Here is a 17,265-nt window from a genome sequence, read left to right on the forward strand (position 1 = left end):
AGCTGCCTGCAGCTGCCAGTGGCAGTTCACTGTTCCCAGCCAATGGGAGCTGCCGGAAGTGGTGCGGGACACAGGTTGCCCATCACTGATTTAGTCTGATCTCCTGTAACAGAGGCCACCAACACCACTCAACGCCTGCATACTAAAATCAGCAATCAAAATTAGACCAAAGTATTACAGGCCAAAGGAGACTGTGGGAATTTACACAAATCCATTAACACGATTATATACATATTTCCTCAAAAAATATATTTTGACCATAATAGTTTACTACAAAGGTCTGATTGTTTGCAAAGAAATGCAGGGGAGGACATACTAAGGTAATTAGCTTAATGGCCAAATGGCTAACAACTATTTTGGCCAATGCTTGAAAGGTCTGTCACCTGGGAAAAGTTTAGCATCTTTCATCTGTGTAAAAAGCCACAGAGTCAATAAACTGAAACAAAACATTCTGACATTTTCAAATTGAAGTGTTCCATAATTTCTGTTCCACAAATAAATTATTATTTTATAGACACAGTTCCTCCCTGCCATTTGTCTCTTTTCTACACTAAGAACGGTCCCATTCTTTTTAATCTCTTCTCATATGGAAGTTATTTCATACTCTTAATAATTTTTGTAACGCTTCAGTGTGCTTTTTCCAATTCTAATGAATCTTTTTAGAGATGGAGTGACCAGAACTGCATACGATATTCAAGGTATGGTGTACCATAGATTTATATAGTGCATTATGATATTTTGTCTTATTATATATTGTTTATTATTATAAATGCTTCATTTTGAGTCAGTTCAGTGTTAAACTGCATTATTCCTATAGTGATGCATTGGTTTATGGGTGTTCTAGTTAGGAGCCTGATGCACCCATTGTTCCCTATGGGCAAGCTTCTTGCCCAGACTACATCTCCCATAATGGAACTGTATTTCATTATAGGAGATGCAGTCTGCAGGAAGCCCAGCCCATAGCAGAGAATGGGGACTCAAACTACAACTTCCATAATGCAATAGAGAAATGCAGTTTAATGTTTTACTGAGCTGATTCAAAATGAAATATTTTGGGTCACTTCAAGAAATTATATGTTCAGATTTTGGTCAAACAGGCCCAAAATACCGTATTTCATTTACATTTTTCCCCGGGGAAAATCTATGTGGTAAAAAAAAAAAATTTTCTAGAAAATTTCAGTTGTTGAAACTGCATTTTCTACAAAAATATCATTCCAATGAAAAACTCCCAACCAACTCTAATCACAAATCTTGGCAACACTGGAAAGGGAAAGTTGAAATTAATCTTGGATTACATTTTCAAAGTGGAGCATGGATTTACAGAATGCAAATCTCATGTATAAGTATCACACATCTAAAATGTTGGGCAAAACTATGGAAATGTAACCCCCTCAAGCTACCTCATCAAGCTCAATCCAACACCCACTGAAATCAATGGCAGACAATTGACTTCAGTGGGTTGTGGATTAGGGCCACACCAAAAACAAAACAATTGTGCTGTCAGAGCTGGAAGTGGCTCTTCTGTCCAATATTCTACTCTTGGCACATGCACAGAAATCCTTATAATGGGCTCTTAGAACAACCACTACTCCCAACATTTTGTTTTGCCTTATGCGCCACAGTGTAGCTGTTGTATTTTCCCTGGTGTAAAAATAAATATTTGTATTGAGACAATGAACGATGTTAGAAACTTTCGTTTAGACAAGTTGCAAGAACAGAAACAGGATTTGTGTTTTCGTTTCCCAATAGTTTTTCTTTGAATGGTGTTAAATGACCCATGAGATTGATTAAATTGAAAAATTAATGCGCTGACTCTGAGTGCCTTATTTTTTATGATTTATATTTTTTCTTGTTTCAGCTGTATTGGATGTCTTCTTATTCTGAGGGCACCATGACCTTCCAAATTCTAGAAGGAAGTTTTTTAAAAAGACCTTGGTCTCTTTCGATGGAAACAAGCTTAGCAAGGAGTTGGCTCTCTTCCTAAATCTAGGATTTTCAGGAACAATTTTTTCCCATTCAACTTAACAGTAAGATCTTTGTTTATCCAGATTTCAGAAAATATTGTTTGTATTATGGTCAAACGAGTACTGTCCAGTGCTCCATTGATCAGGCAGATGACATCCAAGACCTCAGCAGAGAAACAGATGTGAAATTCAGAACCATCACTGATATTGGCATCAACACCAGTTTTACCAGATAAATTCCCCAAACTTCATTTTGTATCCCCAGCTTCCATTTTGAATAAGCAAGAGTCACTCCACCATTAGATGGAAGCTGCAGGTCACATAGCACTAAAAATAGAATTGGTGGGGAAAAGCAGGTCATAACACTGAGGAAAATAACAGTTGCAGGCTAAAAATAGAATTGGCAGTCTGGAATGTGTCCAAGAAAGAACTGACAGAAATATATTAGCAGAAGTGTCTAGAAAATTCTGACAGAATGGTATAAAGGTCAGTGTGTCAGTAGGCAGGTGACAGGGAGAGCAGCTGAGGTGGAGAGAGATGGTGAAGAGAGAGAAAGAAAGAGAGAACAGCAGCAGCAGAGGGAGTCCTGTCACTATAGCAGAGGGAGAAGAGACAGAGAGAGAGAGCGTGCTGGAGAGACAGTGCAGCGAACTCAGCAGACAGAGCAAGCTTGTCAGTTATACTATAGTATAATGAATGTATGTGTTAATAAAGATGTATGTGTGTGCATTGTGTGAAAGAATTTATATATGTAAAACCTAAAGACTATTTTAAAACTGCTATCAGCAACCTGTGAAGGATTGATCACCGTAAGCAGGGCACATCACTTAAGGTCATCTCAGCTTGTTGCAAGGGATTTGTGAGTTAGATTAGATTATCGTTGTATCAGGGATTGTTGTTTGCACCATTAAAAAGTTGCCTTGTTTTGGAAAGAACACTGCTTGTGTCATTCATTTATTTATCAGAAGGCTGTATCCGTGTCTTCAAAGTATATCTTTAGGCACCCTAGAGACTCATACCTAACGAGAAAAGATTAGTTATATTCTGGGAGTACCCTAAATCTGGTTTTGGGATAACACCAGCACCAACACCAAGTGGAGCACCAGACCAACCAAGACCTTAAATGTCAAAGGCAATGCCTCAGGCATCAAAGCAAGGTAATGAAAAGGGCTGCCCAGAATATCAGGTAAAGAGCTTGAGAAAGAGTGTTCTCTCACACACAGAGAGGTAAGAAGTCAGTGAGTAACAAACTTTCCAGACCTCATCTGGCACCAAAGCAAAGGAGCAGAGACTCCATTGCTACCGGGATTGGTACTGAAGGCACCCTGCGGACATCAACCACAGCACTGAGGGCAGCAGTCATGGGCTACACAAGAACTCTCCCCAGCACAGAGACTTCCACTGGTATTGGTGCAACCTTGGCACCAATGGTGCCCCATCCATTGGTGCCATTCATGGAGAAAACATACTCCTCATCATCATTGGGACACTTCTTGCCAGCATCAAAAAAAGAGACCCCATAAAGTCCATGAGTATTGCCTTTGAGAGACCCAAGGGATTCTTCAGAGCTCAACTCCACCGGGACTGGTATTGATCCTGTCAGCAACACTCCAAACACCTGTATGCATATGGGATACCACCGTGGTCCTTCTGAGGGTCCTAGGATCTGCCTTCCTAGGCCTCAAGGAACTGGTTATGTCCATCAAGGAAGAGTAAAAGACTCCCTTTCCAGTAGCATCTCTGGATGTTGACCACAAACATGATAGTACCAGGAAGAGCAAGACCCAGAAACACAAATATACCAGTGCTCCGCCCCACCTCCCAAAGACCTCTCCTTCCTTTCACCTAACCAAGGCAGTCAGCTCAGCACTGTTACTGCTGCCAGGTGATTTTCAGACATTTCAAGAGCTTCTGGAATGGGTCACAGATGCATTGGAGACCAGGATTTTTCAGATATACCTGAAATCTCAAAAACTGTTATTTTATCTGCTGTGGGACCTGCCAAATTTGTCCTCCCCATAAACAAGGGACTGATGCAACCAGCAAGAGCTCTGTGGCAAATGCTGGCAACTATAGCATGAACAGTGAAAATGTGTAGAAAAAAATTAAAGATACCATGTGCCCCCTTCTGGATTCAAGTACTTTTATTTAGACCCTAAACCCAGATCTTTAGTGGTCTTGGCTGTCAAAGGGAAGTCCTGTTTGACCAAGAACACAAAGAAAAGATCCCAAATTTGGGAGAATGTCAGAACCTTCATCATTGCTCCATCTACGAGTGGCTAAATGTCAGGCTTTCAGACAAATATGACTTTATAACTCCCTCATGAGAGCAGAGAGAAGCTCAAGGACATTATTAAAGATGGCAAAAACTTCCCTATAAGCTAAAATGGCTAGGTCTATGGCCACTGCACTGACTCAGTGGAGGACACTCTGCTTCCAGGCTTCAAGCATTCCTCCTGAGGCAGAAGTCATTTGAAGGATACAATATATTTATTGAGAAAATAAGACATGCAGCAACACAAGGAGACTCAAGGCGCATATGCAGCCCAAGGGACACTGATAGCTAAAAGTATCCAGCCTCCCATGCATGAGAATCTACAATGAGATCCACATTAATGATAACATCTTGAAGAGCCACAGTTATTGTGGAGTAAATAATTGTTCTATCCAAAAACGGCTCATGACACATGTGAGTGTGGGCGAGTATCAATATGGCTCCACATGATGGAATTTTCAGTTAAAAATGTAATTCTTATGTTAGAAGAATATTAAGGTAGTAGAGTCAAGCACTAAAAAGTAAAGAAATGCCTGAATCAATGCCTGTGCAGCCTTGATTTGGCCCCTTATGTGTATGCAGTATGTCTTTAATTACATGATCACATACTAATTTTAACCCAGGACCCCTGCCTCATTCAATGCATAAGGTCAGCTGTCCTCACTGAACTGGTATTTCTTTTATTGGTATTTCTGGCATTTCAGTATTTCTTTTCATTCACATTGTTCAAAGTGTGACCCCAGGCATTATTTGTTGCACTTTATTTGAACCCAGCTCTGAAGACAGAATTATTAATTTACTCATGAGTTTTTCTATGGTGCTTATTACTATCATGTTTTTGTAAAGCACTAATAATGAGCCTTTATAACACCCATGGAGGCAAGGTGATATTGTTTCCCCCCCATTTTACATATGGGAGGACTTAGGCACAGAAATTAAGGCTAAAATTGTCAGAAGTGTCAATTTATTTTGGGTGTCCAACTTGAGAAGACTAGGGTCTCGTTTTCCAAAAGTATCATGATATATCCATTTGTATGTTCTGAGCAGAGATCCCATTGACTTCAGTTGCACCTGTGAGTGCTCAGCACTTCTCCAAACAGACTCTAGGTGTCTCAGATCAGGCACTCAGAAAACGAATATCACAGTGACCAAGTGTGAAAAGGTTTTGTTTATGTGGCCTTCCCGGCATCACACAGGAATTCTGTGGCTGGGGCAGGAATGGAATCCAGTTCTCCCAAGCAGTATTCAACTGTCTTAACCATGAGATCATCCTTTCTCTTCCTGTAGTTCCCTGGCTCATTCACTGCACAGCACCCAACTTCTGCAACAAATAAAGTAGTAGCCTCCAGACAACAGCCCCCTTCACTACACAGCCCTGATTCATCCCCAGCAAAAGTCTATTGTGCACACTGAATGAGGCAGGGGTCCTGTGGAAAAAAACAACTACTAAGTGATCATGCAATTATACTATCACAATGCATATGCACAAGGGGGCTGGATTAAAATTGTCTTTTCTTAACTTGACTGTTTGACTTCTCAATCTGACATTTATTTTTAGAAAATGTAATATAACTACAAGAGATTTTTGCTTCTTCTAGGGAAGCTACCCAGGATGTACCTTAGCTGTCGCTGAGGCATAAATGGGGACTAATAGACTTCAAGCCTTAATTAGCTCCTTTTCAAAAATCAAACAGCAATCAGTACAAATTATGGACTAAGTGCCTTTGCTCCTCCCTACACAAGAATCCATCTGAAATCAGCAATATTCATTTCTTTTTTTATACCCCCTCTAAAAACAAACTACACAATCAGGAAACAAAGTAAACCCTCATCTCTTAGAGAAATATTCTCTCCCCTTTCACATTTAGCTCAATGGCCTGAGCCTAGCTTACTTCAACAGTGGCTGACACTTCTTCAGCGGTCTGTAGGAAACAAGTCAGTGACGTCCAACTAGATTCTAATGGGACAGTGTCCATACCAAATAAAATCCCAAGTTGGCGCCAGTGACGAATCTCATTATCTATCTAGGCTCTTATATGCATCCATCACTTTGGTACCATTATCCTATCATTAGCCCTCTGAAAGTGACCCTTTTCAGACAAAATTGAGGCACAAAATTAAGCTGGTGCCAGCAAGTTTGTATTGCTGTTGCCTTTGTTTTACTCCTCCTGAGGAAGCATATTGGTTTCCAGTGCTATCCATATAGGATCTGTCATCAGCACACCGGGGAATGCCTACACTTGGAACTGGGGGTGTGATTCCCAGTTTGCATAGACATACTCACACAAGCTCTCAATGAGCTGGCAGCTGAGGTAGCACAGGCAGCAGCAAGCAGCAGCACAGGCTAGTGGTGCTGAGTACAAACCATTCTAAACCCCATGGGTACATAGTCAACACAACTCACCCATGCCATTACTTGCTACTGCCCAGGCTACCTTGGCTACACTACTATTTTTAGTGCAGAAGTTTGATAAGACCTAGTGCGAGAACGTCCATGTTAACTGGATGTCACACCCTTAGCTCCAAGTGTAGACGTAGCCTCAGTATATATCTGGGTGCAAATCACTTCTATACAGAAAGCCAGCACTAAGTCTATGCATCTGTTAGGTCCCACTTAAGCTCTATTTTGTGAACTAAATGGTGCATAGGCCTTTTGCTGGCTTTCTGCACAGGGGTGAATTTCATCCTCTCTAAGACCCTCTGTGCTTCGTTGCAGCCCAGAATAAAATATTGTCATACCAATTTACCATGCAGTAATAACTTCTGAGAACTGAGGGATGAGAGACTATTCCTTGATCAGTTTGTATGCATAGCTCCCACTAGTGTTGATGGGAATTTTGAAAACAGTGAGGGAACCATATATGTTCTTTATTGTGGCTAAATGTTCACTAATATGGTAGCTACAACACAAACCCTTTACTAAAACACGTTGTGCGAAAAACACTGGTTTCCAAGAGAGAAGTGAAGATTAGAAAATTAGACTTATACCCAGCATACACTAGTGATATAAAGCCACACAGTTCTGCCCAACTGTATACATTTGGAAGGTGAAGTATTGCTTTGTCTACTGATGTACTTTCCCCCCCGTTCACTGTGATTCCTTTTGTAACTGTGTTCGTGACAAATATAATCTGAGTCTGGAATAGTCCCACTGGGAATGTCTCCATTAACTAAGAGCCATATTGAATGAATTGCAGCATGTACTAACTTAAAGAGAATAATAGCCTTATGATGGCTGTATGGTTTACTGATGCAAATAGGTCTTTGGTACAGTATACTTAAACCCCTCCTTGCTATGAAGTAAACCGCTTATTCTGGCTGCCAGCTATGCCACCTCAGCTGTGATGTTAAGTTTCACAGGATAAAGAGGACTGTTTGGTGGTTTTCCATCCAATCACTAACACCCTTAGCACTTTGGTGTGACTCAATAACGCACACATGGCTAGAACAAGAATGTATTTTATTCCTGATTTTTTCCAGGAATGAGGAGGGCTGGTGTGGGACTGGGATGGTGACTGCATCTGAGTGCATAGGGGTTCTTCAGCTGGAGCAGTGAGAAGTCAAATGGGAAAGTTAGGTAAGGAGGCGACCCCTGGGGAGAGAGCCATACAGGTGAGTGGGGGAGCATCATGGTACAGAGATATCCAACAAGCCAGGTTAGGGAGCCGAAAGTGTATTGGTTGGAATGTAAGAGGAGAAGATTGAAGAGCTGAATCTATGATGTGGGGAAGGAGGAGTGAAATGGGACTTAGTGAAAGAAACTGTCCCTAGGTTTTACAAATCCAAATTCTGGCCAATAAAGTTTTGCAAAACCAAGATCATCCCTGATTGTCTCCTTCTCTTTCTATTCTAATTATGGGATAAACCCAGAACCATTTATTTTACCACCCACTCAAGAGCAGGATCAGAATCACCCCTTCACAGATTGTGGTTGAAAGAAAAAAAAATCCTCTTGATGAAGTTTTGCCCAGTCAAACTGAACACCACATTTTGGTTTGCACATAAGTCTTATGAGAAACCTTAACAACTGTAGACAGTCTCTAAAACAAACAAAAAGTTGATCTTTTAAGTACTGAAAATCGGGTGATATAATCTGATATGAATATCTTGGTATGTGCTATAACACTCTCTGTTGTTCAGTGTGCGTACAGCCCCTAGCACAACAGGGTCCTGGTCCATGACTGGTGCTCCTAGGCACTATGATAATATAAATAAATCACATCAGTTATGAGTGCTCTTTAGAACTCATTGAATGATTCACACTTCTCTGTTCAAAGAAGGTTCCCTCAGTTTGTGATTGGACCATGAACACATGGCTATATTTGAGGAAAATGGCAATCATTTAAAGTAGTCACCAAATAATTTGTACAAGTTATTTCTCATCTCCAGACTGGGTATTCAGAATTCAAGATGTCTTATCTAGATGTAGGTCACATGTTTCTGTTATAAGATGTGTCAGTAACTCTTAGAATCAGGATTGCACACCAAATACCAGCAGTAATAACTTTTAAAAATGGCTTTTCATTAATATTCTGCAATAGTTCTTTTTAAAAAAAATGTTGTTTTCACATATATCCCCACCACCCACACCAAACAAAATGACGATCACAGAAAGTGTGCATGAACAGTTAAAGTGAATTCATTAAGTTTAAGAAATATTTGTGGCAATAAGCAGGAAAATTTGACTGTTCTCCCAGCTTTATTCCTATTGCTGTTCTTCTGAACCTATGTCCGTGTATTGATTTGCACAGTGTATGAATTATGAAGCAGGAAAGATGTGTGCCATTTTCTTGTCCTGTACTACCATACTGAAATGTAAGGCATGCTAACTGGTAAGGGGAACTTGAAGGGCTGTAACTCAAGACATGTTTTCCTTCCCCCATGAGGGGCAAACTCACATTTACTTTACAAGAAGGTGGATCTACAGAGCACAAACTGCAGCTTGGCTTAACAGTGAAATCCTTGCTCGTCTTAAACACAAAAGAACAGCTTACAAGAAGTGGAAGATTGGACAAATAACCAGGGAGGAGTATAAAAGTATTGTTCAGGCATGCAGGTGTGAAATCAGGAAGGCCAAATCACACTTGGAGTTGCAGCTAGCCGGAGATGTTAGGAGCAACAAGAAGGGTTTCTTTAGGTATGTTAGCAACAGGAAGAAACTCAAGGAAAGTGTGGGCCCCTTGCTGAATGAAGGAAGGAACCTAGTGACAGAGGATGTGGAGAAAGCTAGTGTACTCAATGCTTTTTTTGCCTCTGTCTTCACAGACAAGGTCAGCTCCCAGACAGCTGCACTCTGCAGCACGGTATGGGGAGGAGGTGACCAGCTCTCTGTGGAGAAAGAAGTAGTTCGGGGCTATTTAGGAAACCTGGACAAGCACAAGTCCATGGGGCCAGATGCGCTGCATCCGAGGGTGCTAAAGGAGTTGGCCGATGAGATTGCAGAGCCATTGGCCATTATCTTTGAAAAATCATGGCGATCGGGGGAGGTCCTGGATGACTGGAAAAAAGCTAATGTAGTGCCCATCTTTAAAAAAGGGAAGAAGGAAGATCCAGGGAACTACAGGCCAGTCAGTCTCACCTCAGTCCCTGGAAAAATCATGGAACAGGTCCTCAAGGAATCAATTCTGAACCACTTAAAGGAGGGGAAAGTGATCAGGAACAGTCAGCATGGATTTACCAAGGGCAAGTCATGCCTGACTAACCTAATTGCCTTCTATGACGAGATAACTGGCTCTGTGGATGAGGGGAAAGCAGTGGATGTACTATTTCTGGACTTTAGCAAAGCTTTTGATACAGTCTCCCACGGTATTCTTGCCAGCAAGTTAAAGAAGTATGGGCTGGATGAATGGACGGTAAGGTGGATAGAAAACTGGCTAGATGGTCGGGCTCAACGGGTAGTGATCAGTGGTTCCATGTCTAGTTGGCAGCCGGTATCAAGTGGAGTGCCCCAAGGGTCGGTGCTGGGGCCGGTTTTATTCAATATCTTCATTAACGATCTGGAGGATGGTGTGGACTGCACCCTTAGCAAGTTTGCAGATGACACTAAACTGGGAGGAGTGGTTGATATGCTGGAGGGTAGGGCTAGGATACAGAGGGGACCTAGACAAATTAGAGGATTGGGCCAAAAAGAAATATGATGAGGTTCAACAAGGACAAGTGCAGAGTCCTGCACTTAGGACGGAAGAATCCCATGCACTGCTACAGACTAGGGACCGAATGGCTGGGCAGCAGTTCTGCAGAAAAGGACCTAGGGGTTACGGTGGACGAAAAGCTGAATATGAGGTCAACAGTGTGCCCTTGTTGCCAAGAAGGCTAATGGCATTTTGGGTTGTATAAGTAGGGGCATTTCCAGCAGATCGAGGGATGTGATCATTCCCCTCTACTCAGCACTGGTGAGGCCTCATTTGGAGTACTGTGTCCAGTTTTGGGCCCCACACTACAAGAAGGATGTGGATAAATTGGAGAGAGTCCAGCGGAGGGCAACAAAAATGATTAGGGGGCTGGAGCACATGACTTATGAGGAGAGGCTGAGGGAACTGGGATTGTTTAGTCTGCAGAAGAGGAGAATGAGAGGGGATTTGATAGCTGCTTTCAACTACCTGAAAGGGGGTTCCAAAGAGGATGGATCTAGACTGTTCTCAGTGGTAGAAGATGACAGAACAAGGAGTAATGGTCTCAAGTTGCAGAGGGGGAGGTTTAGGCTGGATATTAGGAAAAACTTTTTCACTAGTAGGGTGGTGAAGAACTGGAATGGGTTACCTAGGGAGGTAGTGGAATCTCCTTCCTTAGAGGTTTTTAAGGTCAGGCTTGACAAAGCCCTGGCTGGGATGATTTAGTTGGGTTTGGTCCTGCTTTGAGCAGGGGATTGGACTAGATGACCTCCTGAGGTCCCTTCCAACCCTGAGATTCTATGATTCTATGATACGAAGTAGAATACTGCTTCTGAAGTGAACAATATCCATGGCTTTTAATCAGGAGCTTTAAAGTCTCCTGCTCTACTTCCAGATGACACACCAGCAGAGCAAATACAGGAAACGTGTGATTTGAATATTCTTATTCCATGGCAGAACTCTTCATATTCAATTGCCTTTAGGGTAGATTGTGTTCTATTTTAAATCCTTTTCATTCCTGAGTTCACAAATATAACAGAGCAAAATCTGGCCTCATTACATTTAAGGTCAGTCTCACCATGCCATCTATTGGTCTTACTTGCCAGTGCCAGTGGCTCCTTATGTAGTTACTGATAGAGCGTCCTTTCTCCTCCCCTCCTTCCTCTTTATTCATTTACCTTGACTGATCACTGTCTGGGAAAAAAACATAAGAAAAACCCAGCAATATGTGGGCTCTTGAAGGCAGAACACATCAAGTCCGACAACAGTATCTAGAATCAATTTGGCTCTGGTTAAGGGAGCATATTACCCTTAATTCAGATACAGTATATTAAGACTCCACAATGCAGAAGAAGAATTTCTACCTGCTCTTTAATGACTTGACCCTGCACTGCTAAGTTGTGTCTCTGTCATCAGTGGGAGCGGGATCAGGCCTTAAATCTGACTAAGTGCTGGAGGAGGGGATAAGAGCTGCTACACTGAAGCTCTGACCATGTTAGGGCGCCTTGACTAATTCCTGTGTTCATAGGTCAGACATGCATCAAAAGTTAAGTTATTCTGCAGTGACCCTCCATGTGCATGTAATACACTTCCCCTTGTAAAAGGAACTCTTGTCTGTCTCAGGTTTCAGTAATTCAATAATTTGAAAAGGTCAGCGTTGGAATTTATCCTATTAATCAAAATCTGGGTGAATCGTTGCAGGCTAAGTGGTAATTTCAACTTAGCATAAACCTGAGAGCACATGCCTCATCCTTTTAAGATGGCTAAATTTATCGTTAATAGAAACATTGAAATAAATGATAAGTCACTGCTGGCAGGCTACACTGATCTATAGTCAGGATCAGATGGTATGGATAATTCTAGAGAAGCACTTAGATGGGGCAGTCAATTTCAAATGAACTTGTAAATAAATGAATTGGGGGAGCTCTTTAGAGATTTATAACAGAGTATCCTGCCCTTCCCAGCACTGGTGAGACCTCAGCAGGAGTATGACGTTTAGTTATGGGTGCCATACTTTAAGAAAGATTCGGTCAAACTGAAGAGGGTCCAGAGGAGAGCAACAAAAATGATAAAAAGGTTAGAAAACCTGACCCTTGTGGAAAGGTTAAAAAAACTGGGCATGGTTAGTCTTGAGAAAAAAAGACTGAGGGGGGGACTGGATAACAGTCTTCAAATATGTTAAGGGCTGTTATGAAGAGGACGGTGATCAATTGTTCTCCATATCCACTGAAGGCAGGTCAAGTAGTAATAGACGTATTCTGAGTAAGGGAGATTTAGGTTGGATATTAGCAAAAGCTTTCTAATGATAAGGGTAATTAAACTCTGGAATAGGCTTCTGAGGGAGATTGTGGAATCCCCATCATAGGAGTTTGTTAAGACAAAACAAATACCTGTGATAGATGGTCTCATTTTACTTGGTCCTGCCTCAGCACAAGGAGCCTGGTTAGATGGCCTCTCAAAGTCCCTTCCATCCCTACATTTCTGTGATTCTATGCTATTAATCTTGTGGTAGGCAGCAAGTCAGGATGGGGAAAGTGGTTTGAATTAAACATTTTTGGAGACTTTACTTAAAGTTATAAACAAAACACTTTTAAAGGTTCCCCCCTCCAAATGTGCACACATTTGCCATATTTTGAAACACTGCTGTAGTACCAGTTTCTAGTAGAGACCAGAGGATAGGAAGGCTGAAATACACATAGTCTGAGAGAGTGGACTCATAGTATTTCTTTCCTAGACTGACGCAAAAGGGTCTGAGCTATTTACATTCTAGGGTTTGTAATGGAGTTTAATTATAATTTTACTTTTTTGGGTTCTAGCTATGCTCAGAGAAGCATATAATGTACATTGGTGCCTGCTCCATGTCACTTTCCCTCTAATTCAAATATTTAGATATTCCCTGGCCAAAACTCATGGAAATAAAGTACAACCCTTCCATTGACCTGAATGGGTTTTGGATCAGGCCCATACAGTAGGGCTCAGGCTAATGACACATTTTTCTCCTTTTCAAAATCTAAGAGCGTCACAGAGAGACAAGCTCTACATTAGCAGAACAGTTGGAATCGTAACCAAGAGTAGGACAAGGAAGGAAGTTCTCACTTTTAGGTGAAATGCACCATATGTGCTCCCATAAATGGGCTCAACATGGCATGAGCTTAACTGCTTTCTGAATGTGCCTTGTTGTATCTAGGTATCAGAGGACATATGGTAAGTTTCTGTGAGATCTGGGAATTTTAGTGTTCATGGTCTTAATACACTTTAAATATGCATTTTGTGTAAGTTAGCCCATTATTCAGAAGACAACCTATTCCAAAAGTGCAGCCTAGTGGCTTTAAACAAAAAAATGTAAGAAATATAATTCAAAGGTTTAGTATTCATTGCTGCTTCGAGGAAGACGTAATATGCAGAATGGTCTCCTCATTAAGATTTCTCGAGACAGCAGCCTCCAGGGACGTGCGACCGAGCGTATGAAGACGGAAAGACTTCATTTCCTATACAGTGCTTAGCACAGTCTATGGAATTGTTTATACCTGGAATATTACTCAGACACCAATGTCCTATTTCATGAAGAGTCTTAACCAAAACAAATATATCACCAGATAATGAAAAAGCCTGCTGCAATGGGGGCTGAATGTTAATAATCAGCTTGAACTAAGCTGTCTTAAGGAGGTGTGCAGTCGTAATTTAATTCATTCTTTAAAACAAAATCCACTCCTTTCAGGTTAAAGTAATCAACTAAACCAATACCCAACTCAGATACTACAGAACGGGTGGGGAGCAGCACAAAAACCCTAATGATAGCTAGTATTACACTGCTGCCATTACACAGCGATTTTCCTCAGTGACTAATACCTAGCTGTAGCTAAAAGTGTTTTCCTAGAACTCAAGTGGTAGGCGTGACCAAGGCAGGTGTAACTGATACTATAGGTCTCAGGTTTGAGTTCTGCTGGTGGCTGTTGTATCTATAAGAATGAATTATACCAGTTTTTTTTCACTGGTATACATATATACCATTATGTTTTGGCTTGTTTCCACATGCCTCCCCGCCCTTATGAAGGGGATATTAAAAGAGAGCGACATGGCATAAGTTAAGGCAGGAGCTGCTCTCAAGCTGCTATCTGCTTTTGGTCCCTACACCCATCTCACCTTTGTCTTGTTGCTATTTGTTTTGCTTCACTACCTTGTATGCCTATTTCATTTGTGTATGTGTAAAATTTGGTATGTGGTCACACACACACACTGAGCTTTTACTGATAATACTGTACTAGAAACATCTTTCATGAAAGATACCATAAAAATAAGATGAAGCTTGTCTTAAAATTGGCTATTCCAGGGAACAATGAATATCAGTTGCCTCACTCGGCAGCCTCTTAACAGTGAAACGCAGATGTACTCAGTACATTTGGGGATTGTCTCTTAAAATATAACAGTGCTATCTTGGAAAAGCATAACTGTACATTGCAGCTGTGTAGAATTCCGCCATCCCTCACAGACCACCACTCCGATTTTCAAGGTTCTGCAGAAATTTCACAGTAGGCTGAGCTGTGTTCAATAAACAATAGTATACTACTGCCTTAGAGCTAACGAAGCTGGTCATTTAGTTTTAAGAGTAGATGCACCTACTTTTAGATCCAGAGGTCCCAGGTGCAATCCCCATCAATGATACCAACAGGGTGGCTTAACAAAATGGCAGTTTGTACGGGGAAATTGAACTGCTGTGGAATTCTGAAGTTTGGGACAGGCTCCCAGGCTAGGGGGAAGGCATACTGCACCCATACCATGACGGATACTATTTGTACTCCTCTAGTGACTAGATCAACAAAGGTTTATTCATGGATTATTTGGCCAGAGGGGACCCTTGTGATCATCACATCTGCCCTTCTGTCTAACACCACCATAGGATAATGATGAAATAATTCCTGTTTAAACTACAGCATGCCACTTAGAAAAATAGCAAATCTTGGTTTAAAAATTTCCTGTAATTGAGAATCCACCACAGGCACTAGTAAGTTGTTCCAGAATTAATTACTCTCACTATTAAAAATACACCTTTACCGCCATATAACGCTGTCCTCGGGAGTCACAAAATCTTACTGCGTTATAGGTGAAACCGCGTTATATCGAACTTTCTTTGATCCACCGGAGTGCACAGTCCCACCCCCCCCAGAGCACTGCTTTACCACATTATATCCAAATTCGTGTTATATCGGGTTGCATTATATCAAGGTAGAGGTGTATATAAATAAAAATTAAATAAAATAGCACTTTATTTCTAGTCTGAATCTGTCTAGCTTTAACTTCCAGACATTGGGTCTTACTATACCTTTGTTTGCAAGATTGAAGAGACCTTGCTTATCAAATTTCTCTTCCCATGTTGATACATAAAGACTGATCAAGTCACCCTTAATCTTCTCTTTGATAAACTAAATCTAGCTAGCTGTCAAGGAGACCTCTATTACCAAATTTCTGAAGATCTATAGGCACCAGGTTCAATAGCGGCAGACAACCCTATCAAAGAAATCATTGGTTTCAGAGTAGCAGCCGTGTTAGTCTGTATCCGCAAAAAGAACTGGAGTACTTGTGGCACCTTAAAGACTAACAAATTTATTTTAGCATGAGCTTTCGTGAGCTACAGCTCACTTCTTCGGATGCATAGAATGGAACACACAGACAGGAGATATTTATACATACAGAGAACATGAAAAGTGGAAGTATGCATAACAACAGGAAAAGTCTAATCAATTGAGATGAGCTATCATCAGCAGGAGGAAAAAAAAAACTTTTTGAAGTGATAATTAAGATGGCCCATAGAAGGTGTGAGGAGAACTTAACATAGGGAAATAGATTCAAATCATTATATATGGACAGACAAACCGGTTCACCTAAAATAAAAGCCCAACAGCAATCTGCATCCCAAGCTTGGAAAGTCCGGCCCTTTTGCAGAATGTTGGTGGTGGGAAGTACTTACTGTTTTAAATTCTGCTTTCACTTATACCCTATCAACTATGCTGACTTCAGTGGCTGTCATGGAGGAAAGTTTTCACATTAGACTGACAGGAGGACATCCGATAGCTCATGGGACTGGTGATGGGATATAGAGCCTTTCACCACTACGTCGGTAGCATGCATCCAGCAAATAATAGCTCAAATCAGAGATGACCAAAGGTTGGCATGACAACTGATGGCTGGTGGTGGTCTATGTGAAGTGACTCTGATGATCTCAGGTCAAGTTAGACACAATACACACAGTTTTCTACTGAGCCCTTTTCATCATAAGCCAGCAAGGATGTTGGTGAGAGAACTCCACAGTCTCTGGTGTCTCTAGGGGCTTATTTCAGAACAGTTGAGCCTCCTGTCCTGATAGGGGCCTGACTTCCCCTCCCAGGAGATGTTCCTGTAGTGGTGGGTTGGGGGGAACCCAGGCCCGCCTTCTACTCTGGGTTCCAGCCCAGGGACCCTAATGGCAGCAGCTGTTGGCAGCCGACCTTTCACTGCCAGAATTGCTACATTTCCCTGGGCCACTGCCCCACAGCTCTCCCGCTCCTCTCTTCTTCACCCTTACCTTAGGGCTCCATTACCGATGGCTTGAGGGTGTCTTCATTACCCAGCCCTTCAGCTGCACTTCCTCTCCTCTGGCTCCCTAGCTTTCTTCAGCCTGACTGGAGCGAGCCCTTTTATAGTATCAAAAAGGGCCTTAATTAGAGTCAGGTGTTCACATTACCTTAATGGCCTCACCTGACTCTTAGCAGGTTAATTGGAGTCAGGTGTTCTCATTAGCCTGGAGCAGCACCTGCTCTGTTCAGTCAGGGAACAGAAAACTGCTTATTCAGTGGCCAATATATCTGCCTTCTACTACTTTGTTGTACCCAACTGGCCTGGATCTATCACACTATGAAAACCAATATGTAAGAGTTGGGTA

At 41.7% G+C, this 17,265-nt stretch overlaps 1 protein-coding gene across 19 annotated transcripts in view; it reads right to left on the reverse strand.

Moving 5' to 3' along the window:
• The window catches only part of PTCHD4 (patched domain containing 4), a 265,479-nt gene that overhangs the window by 182,301 nt on the left and 65,913 nt on the right, over nucleotides 1-17,265 (reverse strand). For 11 of the 19 annotated variants that reach the window (XM_045008853.1, XM_045008851.1, XM_045008854.1 and 8 more), the window contains 2 exons: nucleotides 16,909-17,017; nucleotides 11,449-11,543 (listed from right to left, as the gene is read on the reverse strand). The exons of 4 other annotated variants lie outside the window; for them this stretch is intronic. In XM_045008853.1, the coding sequence (XP_044864788.1) occupies nucleotides 11,449-11,523 (75 nt within the window). In that variant the 5' untranslated portion in view covers nucleotides 11,524-11,543; nucleotides 16,909-17,017. The remainder of the gene's footprint in view (nucleotides 1-11,448; nucleotides 11,544-16,908; nucleotides 17,018-17,265) is intronic. 4 more of the 19 variants (XM_045008858.1, XM_045008848.1, XM_045008855.1 and 1 more) reach the window with 3 other exon arrangements.

Source organism: Mauremys mutica, chromosome 3 (genome assembly GCF_020497125.1).
Source record: "Mauremys mutica isolate MM-2020 ecotype Southern chromosome 3, ASM2049712v1, whole genome shotgun sequence".
NCBI classification, from domain to species: Eukaryota; Metazoa; Chordata; order Testudines; family Geoemydidae; genus Mauremys; species Mauremys mutica.